General features: G+C 35.9%; 1 protein-coding gene across 1 annotated transcript in view; it reads left to right on the forward strand.

Moving 5' to 3' along the window:
- The window catches only part of LOC148506141 (uncharacterized), a 121,937-nt gene extending 104,754 nt beyond the window's left edge, over positions 1–17,183 (forward strand). The window contains exons 17-26 of the mRNA XM_088447193.1: positions 10,267–10,318; positions 10,453–10,519; positions 10,632–10,857; positions 12,693–12,738; positions 12,861–12,927; positions 13,040–13,250; positions 15,628–15,679; positions 15,807–15,873; positions 15,980–16,163; positions 17,092–17,183. Coding sequence (XP_088303319.1) covers positions 10,267–10,318; positions 10,453–10,519; positions 10,632–10,857; positions 12,693–12,738; positions 12,861–12,927; positions 13,040–13,250; positions 15,628–15,679; positions 15,807–15,873; positions 15,980–16,163; positions 17,092–17,183 — 1,064 coding nt within the window. The remainder of the gene's footprint in view (positions 1–10,266; positions 10,319–10,452; positions 10,520–10,631; positions 10,858–12,692; positions 12,739–12,860; positions 12,928–13,039; positions 13,251–15,627; positions 15,680–15,806; positions 15,874–15,979; positions 16,164–17,091) is intronic.
- Positions 17,184–17,602: the final 419 nt, after the last annotated feature.

The following is a 17,602-nucleotide window of genomic DNA, read 5'->3' on the forward strand; positions in this document are numbered from 1 at the left end:
ATGATGGTCACGATGGTCAAGACCATCGTGACCATCGGGCTTGCGATGAGACCCTGTGGTAAGGTCTCGGTGACCGCAAGCCCTGGAGTAATTTTGGCTCTATCAGAGCCAAAATCACTCCCACTGACATCACTAGTGATGTCAGTGGGGCCGGACCCAGACGGTAGGCATTCCCATAGGAACGCCTCCATCTGGCAGCCACGCCCCTGGCACGCCATCCAAAGGGGGCGTGCTGTCACTCACCTTCGACAGCATGACCCCTTTGGTGCGAGACCCGGAGCGACGGAGAGCTCGTCTCTAGCCGGGTCACGCGCATGTGCACGACGGAGCTACCTCCATCGTGCGCATACACACTAGGGCACCATCTACCCACTTGCGAGTGCAAAGCGCTCGCGAGCGGGTCTGAATCAGGCCCACAGCCCCTATGGACAACAGCAGCACAGCACAACACAGCCAGCCCCTATGGACTTTGGAGGAGTGGACACAGCCCCTATGGACAACAGCAGCACAGCACAACACAGCCAGCCCCTATGGACTTTGGAGGAGTGGACACAGCTCCTATGGACAACAGCAGCACAGCGCAGCACAGCACAACACTAGACTGCACTACACTACACTACACAGCCCAGCCAGCCCTAACTCCCACCCTCCCTCTTCACTGTCCACAGCCGAGTGAAAAAATGGCGCCGACGCGGGTACCTTATATAGAATCCAAAACCCCCGAGACCCGAAAGGTTGGATGATGACGTTTTGCCTCAATTTCAGATCCGAGTCAGGTGGGAAAAATCGAGCCTGACTTGGATCAGCCTCGGATCGGGGGGGCTTGGGGGGGTTCGGATTTCAGATCCGAACCCGCTCATCCCTAATTTGAATATATATATATATATATAATAAATGGCTAGTAAAATGTATGTATATATGCAGAAAGCTCAGCACTCACTGGTGGGTGCTGAGTTTTCTGTTTTCATTTATTTAAGCAATATGGTCACAAGCCACTTGCACCCCATGCCTGGGAATGGCGAGTGCAATTCTGCACTCCAAATCTGGGAGTGGCGAGTGCAGAGGATTTCTAACTTTGTATATATATATCTGATCTCTGTATATGCTGCTTCCCTGCTGTGAGGGCACCGGTCAGGGTTATCTTTATTGCTTGAAGTGCCTGACCATTTGCACATATATATATATTATATATATATATATATATATATATATATATAAATATATATATATATATATATATATATATATATATATGTATATATATATATATATATTATATATATATATATATATTATTCCACTTGATTTCTTTTTGATCCAAACTCATAATTTTTTTAGATTTTTTGAATAATTATATATTAATATATTTAGATTAAAAAATAATTCTGTAATAAGTAAAATGTCTACATATTTTGGTATACTATATTCATTTATGTTAGGTTTCCTAAACTTGCCATCTCTGTTTGACAATAATAAAACCATCATTTTTTATAAAAAACACTTTAAGGTCCATACTCCAAATTGCATTCCCTGTGGTATTTGTATTCACAAAATATACTTCTAAGTGCAGTAGTTCAGTACATAGTTAAATTAATCTATATGCAGACATGAGTTAGGGAAATAAAGGTTTACCTATATATTCTGCTTTCTTTGCACAGATAATTATTATCCAGGGTCATTGTAATCAGCCCATGTCTCCTAACTGTTTGGAAAAGGATTTCAAAACAATAGTGAGATAATTAACATGTTCATGCCCAATAGTTAGATTGGCATCATTCATATATTACAACCTTTCATTAACTAATATATTTACTTCAAATATATTTAGCCACATTTGCCAGACAATCTCCGGATCTACATTCAATAAACTGTGTTATACCTTGATCATCTCCTATAGCTTAGTAAGTGCACAGGATAACAAAATTTAAGAAAAGTTTTTCAGATTACCTGCCCTCAAATACCTTAAATTGACAAAAAAAACAAGTTCATGTATTGATTTCTGAAGTGAGCAATATTCAAATTATTAATAATGCATTATATTAACATCTTGACCATTCCATAAATATGACATATAATGTTATATAACTACAGAGGTTAGGTAGCAATATATAGTAATTACTTAAAAGTATTATTGATCATACCGAATAAGGATATGACACTATTTTATACCTATTTAATATAATATAATTTCTATGATGACCTAATGCTAGATTTTTAATCTGCATATTTAAATAAGGTTAAATATCAAACATTTTGTTATTTGAATTTGTCAAATGAATGAATCAAGTTTCATTGCTAATAATATGCACAACTATGACTTGGGAGTATATGTGGTATATATATAATTGTGATGAGTTAAAGGATAGTTAAGAATAGATATAGTAAAATATTAAAATAGACAAATAACTAAGGACATATAGCAAAATCACACAGTATAGAATGCATTAATAATTATATTCAATCTAGATCAAATTACAAGTAAATAATGGTATAATTTGGTTACCTAATATATGGCTAGGAACATAGTGTAATCAAAATGGACAGGCAATATATTGCTATTATCACCCACAAAGTGACACATTGATTAAAGCATGATTTTTGTTAATAATTTGGAGCAAGGGACACCCCACCCTTTCTAATCGGATATATACATATTATTTTTAAAAATGAGGGCACTCAATTGATCTGCACTTACAAGTAAACTTTATTTACTTAAAAGTAAATACATTTTCAAATAAACATAGTATTTCAGTGGAAGCCTCCACCATTATGATATTATTAAAAAAAATGCTAACACATGGGATATTAATATTATAGATGTTTTTTTTGCACATATACAGTATTCATTTAATGAAAAATCTATCTATAATTTAATTTTAAATGTAATGTGTTATGCATGTTAATTGTGTTTATGCCAAATGTATATAGTTATATGACTTACAAAAATATTAATAATTACAATCTGTGATGAAAAATATTTAATGTTCAATATCTTCTGTTTTTATTTATAACATATAATGGTATCAAGTTTAAGCTATTTCATCGGTCACTCGTGATACAAATACTTATTAAATAATTATTTTTTTACAATAGTATATAAAAGTATTTCAATGTAATTTTTTATTATCAAAAAAATTCACATGATGTTTCTGTTTACCAGAACATGTGTCCAAAGCATTTACCTCTAAACAGATTTTGCAGCTATGACATTAAAAATCATGTAACAAATATAGTTGGGCATTTTCAGTCAATTCAAAGGAGCCACTCCATTATTTTCTATGCTCTCTCTCCCATTGTCATTAAATACATACTAACAGACTCATTGGAGCCAACACAATAGCACTTTCTCTAGTAACTAACAAAGATTCAGTAAATAGTTATGCCATTTTACAAAAAACTTTTCATGTGTTGTTAAAATATATACAGAATGCTAACATATCAGTGCATTCTAAATATAGTTAAACATTTATATAGTAAATTACTTAAATCACAAAAAGTCTAAATATAACTGAATAGACATTGATAGAAACATAGACACATAAGGCGGAATTCAATTCTTACTAGCCCCTATCGTGCCCGACGAAGCTTTTCAATTCTTGCTCCTGTCGGGCACGATGAGCTGCCAGTGCTACATTTCAGCTCGCAGCCCCTGGGGGATGAGAGCTGAAATGTGCGAAAAGGGACATGTTTGGGCACCCAAACATCACTTTTCGTGATCGCGCCCAGCACTTTGGTCGGGTTTAGCTGCTTTACGCGGCTAAAACTGACCTCTATTGGCGCGATCAGCACGAAAATCTTGGACAATTGCATAGCGGCCCGCGATCTCCTGTCACTTTAGACGGGAGATGCGGGTTGCGAATACAATTGAATTCTGCCCATAGAATTTGATGGTAGATAAGAAGCACTTAGCTCATCTACTCTGCCCCATTTTTAAACATATTGTTACCTCAACCCTTATTGATTCTTACTTCTTCTGAAGGATATCCTTATGTCTGTCCCATGCATGTTTAAATTGGTGTAACATGTATCTTTATAATAGAGGCACAGACAACATGTGCTTTTAGTGTACAACTTCTGTCAGTCCCACCAACAAAAATAAAAAAAATAGAAATACATTTATAGTATATTCATATAATGTGTAGATAGATAGATAGATAGATATTATTATATAATGTAAATAAACAAATATAAAAAAAGACTTTAATATCCAGAACCATTGGAAAGGCTGGATTCCAGTGTTGGAAAAGAACGTAATAGAGATCAAACAGGTGATGGGGGAGCACAATACAAGATATACAGATGGAGGCACAATACTGTTGGGGGACATAATATTGGACTTACAGATGAGAGGGCCACCAAAAAGGACATACAGATGGCAGGGCATGTTGGGCCTTATACAGGGCACATGGGAAACACCTGGGCCTGACGAGCCTTGTTTTTCATTCTTGTTCCCCCTGTGGTGACTATGAACAGGTAAGAATTATCTACAGTATTGGTGCAGGTGTGCAATGTGCACTCCCTTGATCCAGCGGCCTGTGTGCCCCATACACTCTGCACCCATTATACAGATGTGTCCAGTTGTAACAGTGCAAAAGGAACATTTAAAAAAGTAGCTTTTGCACTATTGTATTAAATAAATATTTATTAAATTATGTAAAAGGTCTGATAGTCATTTTAATATTTAAAAATAATTATCTCTTGTGAATGAATATAATTGACTCTTAATTTTAGAACATAGGGATTAACATTTATTTAAGTGTCCTGTGATCCCCATAGCCTTAATCCAGCCCTGGTGAAGATCACTTGTGGAAAACTGTATGTTGTGTCTGGTGCTTGAGCAAACAATATCACAGTTTAATGTAACAGTAGAGACTAAAGGTTTTCTGCACAGAGCAATATAGGCATATACATTTTACAAAACTCAAAAAAATTATTATAATGTCTTGCTTTAAATATTGTAATTTTGTCAAAGAAATCTTAAAGAGTTATACTAGTAAATATTTGTAATGTAATATAGCCATAATTTTTTTCGAAAACACAAAAAGTGCTAATAAAATTTTGCTTTAAATAATGTCAATTTGTCAATGAAATATTTAACATTCATATTTAATAATTAATATTTGTAATGTAATATATACAGATGTGTTCACATACACCTATTGTCAAATTGCACCAAATAACCATGTTTGGCACATCATAAAAATATCACTGAGCCCTTTTCACTCAATATTTTACATAATTTCTCTTTTTGCACTGTTAACATGATAAAAGCACCGTATAAACCCCTGGTGTACTTACTTTCTATATCAGTGCAAACAAATATGCTAATCTGAGAAAAAAGGCAAGAGACTGAGACTAATATGATTGAGCTGCACCATGAATTTTGCCATGCATCATCATGCAAATTTACACTTCCACGATTGAGAGAAAATATTGAGGGAAAAATATTTTATGCTAAAATGCAAAAGTAGCTCTCCATGGCGTTTGTCTAAGTCACACCATTTTCTCATCATACAATGCAAATACATTTTGTATACCCTCATATAATTCCTAAACATTTAAGGAAGTTTTATCTGGGAAATTCTAAAATTTCTGAAACAACTGTATCTGTAACTGAATTTAGTCTTATAACCAATAGAGCAGGCAACAGATATAAAAAGTTTTGCCAATGTGCAGTATTTTGGATATTTAGGCTTAGAATGCTTTTTCAAGTTGGATTAAAAATATATATATATTTTAGGAGGTAATAATTGATCTATCAAAGCTACATCTGCTTCTCTATATAAATTTTAGAACCTCTCTCATTTTTGAGTTTTAAGGGAATGCAATATTTAGCAGAAGTCTGAAATTTACATTTTGGATGTGATTATTCCTCTAAGTGGATATAAAAAAAAAATAGTGTCAAACTGATAAAAAAGAGCCTGATTCAACATGGATCGCTACTGTGGTAATGGCTGCATAACTGCACGCAGTTCTACTACAAAAAATGCTAATGTTTGCAACCGCTCAGCCAGCATAGAGACATCCACTACCGCTTTCTAACATCCATAATACCTCGCAGTCTTGTGTACATATCAGTAACATTGAGTAACATCAGACCCTCATGCATAATTACAACAGCTCTGACCTGTCTCAGAAATTGCAAGTCTCATTGCACGCAGTGAGCACACAAGCTGCATATGCCCAGGGCAGTAGAGAGCCCTGTCGGGCCCAGGTACAGAAGGGGGTGTGGCCTAATCACAGGAGGCGTGGCTATGCCCCCTTTATTAAAAAATATACAAACACACTTTTTCTGGGTGCAAAGCCAGAGGCGGCGCGATCGATCCCCCCCACATTCACAGGAGACTGCTGTGGCTGCTACTCAGCAGCCAGGAGCAGGCTCCCACTAGAGCTCAGCACACACTGTGTGCTGGGATGCTGTGGGGGCGGCGCCAGGTCCCTCAGGAAGCCCGGGCCCGGGTAAATAGTACCCGCTCCCCCACCCTCTCGGAGCCCCTGCATACATGCCCACGCAACAGCAGTCAAATGGACAGACACTATCGTACCATCAGCTGATCTACGTATGCAGTTGCAATTGTGATCCATGCTGAATCAGGCCCAAATAATTGAAACTAGCAAAAAGGAGAACAACTCCCTTTAGCAACACTGTATGAGGAAGGATTAAATAAATAAATAAATTAAATAAATTGTTCCTTTAATGGCAGTAATAGTGAAAGTTTTCAATTATACAGCACTGCCAGCACTTTATAAATACAAGATCATGGTGGTACTCAGGGGTATGCAGTACCAGCATTTTTTGTGTCTAATTTTTATTTTTTCTAACTAGGTTCTTAAATAAGATGAATTCAAGAAAATTATTCCAGAAGTTAATAATATAAGCATCTGCATACTTATCCAGAGTGTGGAAAGTGCTATAAATCTAGAAGTTGTGGCTGTCCTTTCAATTATTGCTGCAGTTGTGTCTGTGACTTTATGCTAATACCACTACAAAGCCTTTCCCTGGTATACATGCGGGTGTCTGCGACTTTATGCTAATACCACTACAAATCCTTTCCCTGGTGTACATCTGTGTGTCTGTGACTTTATGCTAATACCACTACAAAGCCTTTCCCTGGTGTACATGCGGGTGTCTGCGACTTTATGCTAATACCACTACAAAGTCATTCCCTGGAGTACATCTGTGTGTCTGCGACTTTATGCTAATACCACTACAAATCCTTTCCCTGGTGTATATCTGTGTGTCTGTGACTTTATGCTAATACAGTACCACTACAAAGCCTTTCTCTGGTGTACATCTGTGTGTCTGTGACTTTATGCTTATACCACTACAAAGCCTTTCCATGGTGTACATCTGTGTGACTGTGACTTTATGCTAATACCACTACAAAACCTTTCCCTGGTGTACATCTGTGTGTCTGCGACTTTATGCTAGTACCACTACAAAGCCTTTGCCTGGTGTACATCTGTGTGTCTGCGACTTTATGCTAGTACCACAACAAAGCCTTTGCCTGGTGTACATCTGTGTGTCTGCGACTTTATGCTAGTACCACTACAAAGCCTTTCCATGGTGAACATCCGTGTTTCTGAATGAGTAGAGACTGAGACGCTGATCACAGCATCTAAAGATGCTGCATTACATTCTGGTGTGTCCTTAGATGCCACCATCGGTCGCACCATTAGAACTTGCACCAGTCCTATGACAGGTGCATTTTCTCTACCTGACTATGGCTTTCTAGGTTAGTGGTTCAGCATCTTTGTAAACAACCACTTTCTGCACAAATGCCTGTGACACTCCCATAAGGTACAACATCTCTCTATGTCTATTTAGCCACATGCCTGTTACGTCACTTTCCTGGAACCCCCCTTACATTTCTGCTACCATGCCCCTTAATTTGATCTGCAACTCTGTATAAATAAAATCAGGACACGTTTGCTGTGACTCAGACAAATGTGCACAAGAAAATACATTTGCTGTTTGTGCGAATATCGGTATAGCGTGTGATTCTGAATCAGGCCCTGTATAAAATAATAACATTTACCCTGTTACTAGCAAAAGTAATGTTTCCATCAAGCAGTATGAACTTCATGGTGGTTAAAGATCCAATACTATTATTTCAATATTTGTTGTGCTGCAAAAGATCCTTGGTAACCCTGTGTAATAGTGGTGAGTACAAAAGCTTTGGCTGTCATGTAAGCATTTAACTTCAGCAAATGTAAACAGCTATCAATGTTATCAGGGCTGTGAGTGTCTGCACAAGTACAGAAAAGGATACTTTGTGTTGTGTTGTTTGGTTTAGGTTACTATCATTATATGATTAGATGTTGTAGAGTTTTTGATCTGAGCTAAATCCAACACAAGACATCACAGTCTCCAGTTGCCACAGTCAATGTTATCAGTGCTCTGAGTATTTGCACAGGAGCAGAAAGTGTACATCATAGATCTAAGTTTGCACATTCCAGTGAAGTATCTGTGGTTATGAATTGGTAGGGAAAGCAGCCTAAAATGACAGAGTATTGCACCATTACCTCCTCCTTCAAACAATGGGCTGGGCATGCTTCATTTTTTTGGAGGGGTGGAAGGGGTTGGACATGCTTTGGGTATTTATAGGAAGGAGTTGGGAATGTTTTGTGATCTCACAGTTCCCTGTTTCCAGTGTCACAGATGGCAGCATTGTACACAATGACCACTGTCATTCTGCTGATGTTGAGTATCTTCAGTCTGTGCATTGAAGGTAAATAATGTACTGTCTTTGTTTGTTACATTTGTCAAATGATGTAATAAGCTTCAACATGGGTAAAAGATATTCATACTGTATATAACATGCAGTTAAAATATAAATTAATGCTGCTTTGTTAGATAACCGTTTAACTCATTGTACATTCCTCAATACTATTTCCATTGTTTGGTTAGTGGTATTAGTGTTTTGGAGGACAGCAAATGATTAATTGTGAGATGTTTGTATATGTCCATGTGGCATGTCAAGCATGTGGATGTCCATAGTTGGAGAAAGTATTGACCTTAACCTTAATCCTAACTTTAACACTCATGACAGCCTAACCCTAACCCTAAAATCATCCTACTGTACCAACACCATCTGGTGTCGACATGTTGACTGTCAACCATTACTTTGACAATCTTTTATACCACATACTTTTCATCCAATTAAGTCTTAACCATGCATGCTTTAGATATTTTTTTCAATGGCAAAAATAGATCATTATAATGTAATATTTTAAAGACAGTAGATGGAAGCAGTACTCTAATTATAAAATATGAACAGGATGTGGCATCACCACTACATGTAATTATTACATGTAAGAACTATATTGTTTATATTCTAGCAAAATAAAGAACATAATGTGATTTATTAATTTCCAAAGCTCCCTATATATAACTTGTATTTAATCTATAGCCTTATTTAGGAATAGGAAAAATATTCACTTATTATCTAATTTGGAGTTACATACTGTCATTTATACAATACATGGAATCAGATCTAAAGTTATAATACCTTCATTTTTGTGTACAGGGGATCATTTAAAGAAGGATAGGTGTGTTTTTTTGAATAAGATATATATTTACATACTGCATCAGTGCATAAAAAATGGGTATGGTTTTTGTGTATAGATTAATTTAGCTCCCCTCTTTCTAGATGACAGTGGCTTGTACATTAGTATTGTGGCTATATTAAATAACTTTGCTCCTTAAATAAAATGACCATTTAACTGCTGCAGGAAAAAAGATACCCATTGGATTTTTAAGGGGAAAACAACAAATGTTTATATATAATTTTATTTATTTTTTTGTTACATGGAAAATGTGACTTTTACATTAACAATAAGACTGTCAAGACACTATTCTCTAAAGCATATATGTCACTTCATTATATTACTAGATGTTGTAAAAATGTAGTAAAGTGATGCACTCCCAGGTAGCTATTGGAGGTGTTTCTGCTCACCATATTTACATGGTGTGAATTTGAGGACCAACCAAATCCACAAACTCCATGATATCAGAGGAATTGTGGCTTCTCATTGTACTTCCTGCTCACACATCATCCTCAGCCTCTGTTATTGGCTGTGGGACAAACCACGGAGCCATGAGAAAAACAATGGTATGGTGCAACCCCAAAGGCTCCTGTGAATGGCCCTTGGGTATAATGAATGTTTCACTATTTGTAGAAATAGTGCTTTTTCTATCTACATTTCTGTAACTGCTGCTGACATCTCTATATCAGTTCTCATGTAATGTTTTCCCTTTTCTAGTACAAGCATCTTGTTCAATGACCGCAAAAGACACAGAAGAATCTGTTGCACAGTAAGTTCTAGCTACAATCACAAGTTTTATCAAATGGCAATAAATAATCTAAATAAAGAATTTGGGAATGTGTATATGTTTTGAATGATAATTTCTGGAAATTCAACAATTATATTCCTTTTTGCATCTCTTAGTGTCCTATGTCCCTCTGGGTGCCTTGACACTGGAAACTCTATTTGGGGAACGGATATCTACACAGATGTAAGAGAAATCAGAACTTAACTTTTTATAGAACAACAATTTTTAGCAGCTGCAACCAAAAGGTAAATGCGGATTAATTTGTATTTGATATTGTGTCTATTGTTATCTTTAGGATTCTTCCATTTGCCGAGCAGCTATCCATGCTGGACTACTAACCAATGATGGGGGACAGGTGACAGTGAAGAAGACTGAGGGCCAGACTAGTTATAGTGGATCCACAAGAAATGGAATAACAACCAGTAACTACGGAACTTGGTCTGGGTCATTTATATTTCTCACAGCAGGTATTCCTCTACCAAGTAATAGTGAGAGACATACTATGGGCTCTGCAACATTCTGCCCACAGTATATAGCACTGATGTAATGTTGGGAAATGAAAGCATTGCTGTATTTTACCGAGGTATTAATTAGAAGTTTTTATGGCCATTTGCTGTTACTACACTACTTTATGTTATGATTCAAATTCTGTTTTATGATGTACATTACCACTGCATTGGGTCTCTAGAAAGTATCTGAATATATATTGAAAATATACCTTACTGGATGATTATCTGCAAACAATTATACTTATTGAAGTTTAAAAAGTGTAGATTTAGCATGTGCACTATGGTAAGAATAATATACAGTAAAATATATTATTTATATACAAAGCATGGAAAATTAGTCACTTGGTAGTATTTAATGTAGACTGCTGTGTCACATTCTTTATATATCAGAAAGTAGCAGCAATCACTATGCCAGGAAAAATTCTCTGGTGCAGCAACTGAAGCAGTTACCACTCCCTATGTCCAACTCAAACTGTACTCACCATTCTCTATTTTTCATATTTAAAAATAAAACTTGAATGTATAAGGAGCTATACAGCCTCAAATGACACTCAACTTGGATAATACACAGGTCTCCAAGATAAATAGTGTTGACATTCTCAAATCAATATGAATGACCATGACACATCCCAAAAAGCTGCCTACAGGGTACATTGGTACTTGCAGATCAACATCAGCTGGAGAACCATAGACTACCACCCATTGTCCTACAATTCAGAGACTGAGAGTATAGTGCTCATTACTATGAAAGATGTTTTTGCAATTGCCAATATCAACTTTTAGTTTGGCATTATTTAGATTACTTTTAGGTCTTAGACAAAAGGAAAACTCATTCACCCTTCCCCTCTAACTGGCTATCAGAAGCTCACAAATAGAATACAAAGCATGTATCAAAAATACATTATATTTTACTTAGCTTTGATGAATAAGGATAGCATCCAAACAATAGAGTTTGTATCTGTGCACACATCTCAGTTACCATGTATCCTCAAATTAGAAAGCTATTCACTTCTAAGATAAACTTCACATATTACTTCACATAATGAAGTCTCAACCATACAATTTTTAGATACTTTCCAATCATAAAAATAGATCATTATGATTGAATACATTTAGGCAGTTGATTGCAGCAGACTCTAATTAGAAAATATGAACACAATGTGGCATTAACACTACATAAAATACTTAAATTATAAATCTATATTGTTTATATTTAAGCACAATAAAGAACAGAATGTCATTTTATCCAAGGGTTTCAATATATAACCTTAATTTAATCTACATTTAAAATAATTTTTATGAATGAGAAAATAGTCTCTTACTCTCTAATTTTGAAAATGCATAATATTAAAATATGTTTATATTTAATTATATTTATTTTTTATTACATGGAAATGGTGATTTTCAAACTAATTAATAGCGTTGTCCAGTCACTATTCTTTGTAGCATATATCACACTTTAATAAATTACTGTATGTTGTACAATTTAGTAATGTGACTTTAGCACTCCCAGACGCTGTTGGAGTTGTTCTGGTCACTACTTTTAAATAGCGTGAATTGAAGGACCAACCAGAATCCACAAACTCAATGATATCACAGGTTTTATAGCTTCTCAATGGTCTTATTGCTCACATATTATCCTCAGATTCTGTTATTAGTTGTGGTACAAATTATGGAGCCATGAGAAGAACAAAGGCTTTACGCAGCCCCAAGGGTTCCTGTGAATGGCCCTTGGCTAAAGTGAATGTTTCACCTTGTCTAGAATTGTTGCTTTATATCTACCTCTGTGTCACTGCTGCTGACATCTTTTTACCAGGTCTCATGTAATGTTTCTCTTTCAGTACAAGCATCTTGTTCAACAACTGCAAGGGACATAGAGGAATCTATTACAGAGTAAGTCCTGCTTAAAATCAAATGAAAATAAATTAGATAAATAAAGAATTTTGGAATGTATTAATGTTATGAATGTCACTTCAAAGAAATTGAAAATCTATATTGACTTTTGCATCCCTTAGTGTCCTATGTCCCTCTGGGTGCCGTGAGAACATAAAATCTATTTGGGGAACTGATGTCTACACAGATGTAAGATATATCTGTACTTTGCTTTTAGTTTTTATAGAATAAAAAAGTTTAGCCGCTACAAACAAAATGCAGAGTCAAATGTAACTGATATTGTGTCTATTGGTGTCTTTAGGATTCTTCCATTTGCCGCGCAGCTATACATGCTGGACTACTAACCAATCATGGGGGACAAGTGACAGTGAAGAAGATTCAAGGCCAGACCAGTTATAGTGGATCCACAAGAAATGGAATCACAAGCAAAAACTATGGAGATTGGCCTGGATCATATATATTTCTCATAGCATCGAATAAACCTACTGGAAAAGCTACCCAAGTACCACCAGGTATTTCTCTACCAAGTGATTGTGAGAGACAAACTAGGGTCTCTATACCACACTGCACACAGTATGTAACACTGATGTAAATTTGAGAAATGAAAGCATTGCAGTGTTGTACCTAGGTGTTAATTAGTCATTTTTGTGGCCTCTTGCTGTTACTACACTGATTGCTTTATGTTATGCTTCAAACTTTTTTTTTTACATAAATTAGCACTGCATTGGTTCTCTAGAAAATAGCTGAATATATATTGAAAATATACCTAGTTGTCTGATTATCTGCAAACATTTATACTGATTGAGGTTTATAAAGTGAATATTTAGCATGTGCTCTGTGGTAAGAATCATATACAGTAAAGAAAATATTATTTAGTGTACATAGTATGGAAAATGCACATTCAGTTTTTATACTTTTGCAATATATGGAGGCACATGGTAATATTTAATGTAGATTCCTGTGTCACATTCACTATATTTTAGAAAATGTCCACAATCACTAATCCATATAAAATTATCTTGTGCAGCACCTGAAGCAGTTTCCACTCCCCATGTCCACCCCTAACTGTAGCCACCATTCTCTACTTTGCTTATTTTAAAAATGAAACTTTAAGGTTTAAAAGGCTGAACAGCATCATAGGACACTCAGCTGGGATAATATACAGGTCTCCAATACAAATAGTGTTGACATTCTCAAATCAACATGAATGAGCATGACACATCCCAAAAAGCTGCCTGCAGGGTACATTGGTACTTGCAGATCAATATCACCTTGAGAGCCATAGACTACCAACCGTTGTTCTACAATTCAGAGACTGACAGTATAGTCATCATTACTTTGAAATATGTTCTTGCAATTGCCAATATCAACTTTTAGTTTGTTATATTTTAGATTACTGTTAGGTCCTGGTTAAATAGAAAAATCATTCACCTTCCCCTCTAACTGGCAGAAGCTCACAAAGAGAATACAAAGAATGTATCAAAATTAAATTATATTTTATTTTGCTTTGATGAAAAAGGGTAGCATTGGAAAAATAGAGTATGTATATGTGCACAAATCTCAGTTACAATCTACTGTCAATTTAGAAAAGTCATTCACTTCCAAGATTAAATTTTCACAAATTAACTAGAATCGCAACATGATGAAGTCTTAACCGTGCGCTTTTTAGATACTTTCTAAATCATTCAAAGAGATCATGATAATTCAATAACTTTAGACAGTTGATGGCAGCAGTAATCTAATTAAATATCTAAACAGGAGCTGGCATTAACACTACATAAAATGATTACATTATAAATCTATGTTGTTTATATTCAAGAAAAATAAAGAACAGAATGTAATATATTTCCAAGGATTCCTATATCTAACCTTTATTTTATCTACATCTACAATGTTATTTACAATTTAGAAAAAAATCACTAAATGTATTATTATGGAGGTGAATAATTTTAACAATAAAGGAACCAAATTTAAAGTTACACTTAAAATGTACAGGGGCTCAATTAAAGACATATACATTTACATACTGTACTGCACCAGTTCACCAAAAATGTGTATAGAGTAAAGTTTATTTTAGATTCCTCACAACAAGAAATGGGAGACAGGGAAGGGCTTGTAGCAAGGAAGCATAAGAAGGACATCATGAGATAGTGGCAACAAGATTAGACATAGATCCATATAAAGATGCTCCTATAGGTGGGGTATCTTTTCTTGATAATTCAAAGATACTGTATGTAGTGACCATGATGACTGATAGCAGTACTATTTATCTGCTTCTAAAGTGCTGGTTATATTTTGATAATTGTATCTAACAGCTAATACATTAGCTCTGTGGCTATATGAAATAATTTTTTCTACTTCAATTAAATTTTCAATTCGTCTACTGTAGGTAAAAATTAGCAAATTGGTGTTTTTAAGGGGAAAACAACATGTTTATATTTAATTTTATTGATTTTTTGTCACAAAGAAAATTTGTTTTTCCGATTAATTAGTAATGCTTTTAAGATATTATATTCTATAGCATATATGACACTACATTATATTACTAAATGGTGTACAATTGAGTAATGTGACTAGCACTCATAGATAGCTGTTGGAGGTGTTCTGTACACCATATTTAAAGGGTGTAAAAGATTGACCAACCAGAAGCCACAAACTACATGATATCACAGAGATTGCTGCTTCTCTTTGGTCTTCCTGCTCAAAAATCATCCTTAGCCTCTGTTATTGACTGTGGGACAATGGCTGGAGCAGCCTAAACAATTCCAGTGTATGGCCCATGACTATAGTGAATGTTTCACCATATCTAGAAATGATGCTGAATATCTACCTTTGTAACTGCTGCTGACATCTCTACAAGAGGACTGATGTTATGTTTTCCTCTTATAGTACAAGCTTCTTGTTCAACAACTGCAAGAGACATAGAAGAATTTTTTGCCGAGTAAGTCTTTTCTGCAATCATGTTTTATCAAATTGAAATAAATTAGATAAACAATTTGGAAAGTATTTATGTTATGAATGTTACCTTCTGGAAATTCATAAACTACATTGATATTTGCATTCCTTAGTGTCCAATGTCCCTCTGGGTGCCTTGAGAATGGAAAATCTATTTGGGGAACTGATGTCTACACCGATGTAAGAGAAATCTGTACTTTACTTTTTATAGAACAAATTTTTTTAGCAGCAGCAAACAAAATGCAGAGTGAAATGGATATGATATTAAGTTTATTGGTGTCTTTAGGATTCTTCCATTTGCCAAGCAGCAATCCATGCTGGACTACTAACCAATGATGTGGGACAAGTGACAGTGAGGAAGATTCAGGGCCAGACCAGTTATAGTGGATCCAAAAGAAATGGAATTACAGCCAATAACTATGGAACTTGGCCTGGGTCATTTATATTTATCATTACACCAAATTCAGCAGGTATTACTCTACCAAATGACAGTGAGACACACACTATGGGCTCTGCAACATACTGCACACAGTAAATTGCACTGATGTATAGTAATTATGAGAAATTATTCTATAAAACATCAACCCAATCAGCATCAGTTACCATTAATTGTAACATGGCTATAAACATTTCTTCATTATTATTGGCAGATCTTTTTTGATGATTATAATCAGGAGCAACATATTGCATTAGTTGACATTTTTGATGAGGATTGCTTTAGCAGTACAGTTCTGTATTTTAGATCTATTTGGTTGTTGCAAATGAAGGTAAAAACACAGCAGATTTGATTTAAACCAATTGAGTTATACACCAGTTCAATGCCAGAGGGTCAATTTATCCATTAGGAATAGACTGTAAGTGGTGGGCTCCCCCACTTCCCCTCTTGATGAGCCCCATTCCAGCTTTTGTCTAGCACTACTCTCCATACCCTGTGCTTGTGCAGTAGGATGCAGCCTCAGCCCTGTTCCTTAGCTCTGCTCTCAATTCTCCTTCAATGTGGGTCTTCTGGGGAATTCACATGTGCTACTCCACTGGATGTTATTGTCCTACACACCTGGTCTACCTCCTGTATTTCCTTTTGTTTGTATAGTCAAGCCCCCTACTCTTCAGTCATTTACCTTTTTTTACAGTGTCTTGTGCCTCCTTCCCATCATTCCCCATCAGTGTGGCTTCTACTCCTATTTTGCCCTACATGCTTGGCTTTTGATGCCTTCAACATTCTATCGGCCTATGCCATCCAGTTTTAACTACTATGTCTCTAGCCAGGCATAGTCCAGGGCTGCTTCTGCTGCACATCAACACCATCGTAGGGCATCATTTTTTTCTTATTTCTTCTCACTGCATATTTCTCGGTGCCACGTGTTCAGGTTGTGATGGATGACGATTTGTCTGTTGCAGGTGGTCCTGATTCAACTGAAGGTGGTCTGGATGGTGGTTCAGGTTTACCAGACCCTCAAGTAATTTACTCTGTTCGTCCTTCAGCTAAATAGTTGCCTGGTCATTCTAGTGCAGGTGAGCATGCGTATAATTGTAATTTTGATTATCATTGCACTGTAGCAATGGCAGAATTCTAAAGCACAGGATCACCACTGTAAGTTACAGGTATATCGGGACTTCATGCACTATTTTAAGGACCAGCATAGTAGTCAGCAAAAGTAGTGGTTGTCACAGTGAGTAGCATTGTATGAACATCATCATTGTACATGAAGTTTGCTCTAAGCTTAGGGAGTGCATTCAAGTATGTTATTTTGTCCAAATGTTCACAGAAGAGGACAGATAGGGATTTGAGGTAGCAAAGGGGGTTAGGAGAGGAGGCTTTTCACAATTATTTTAATTGGTTAGACCGAATGCTTGTTTTTGACATTTGCTACTTGGTAGTAAGACCTTCATAACATTTAATTTTCTGAAG

This window comes from Taudactylus pleione, unplaced genomic scaffold, assembly GCF_031769625.1.
Source record: "Taudactylus pleione unplaced genomic scaffold, aTauple2 ptg000423l, whole genome shotgun sequence".
Taxonomy (NCBI): Eukaryota; Metazoa; Chordata; class Amphibia; order Anura; family Myobatrachidae; genus Taudactylus; species Taudactylus pleione.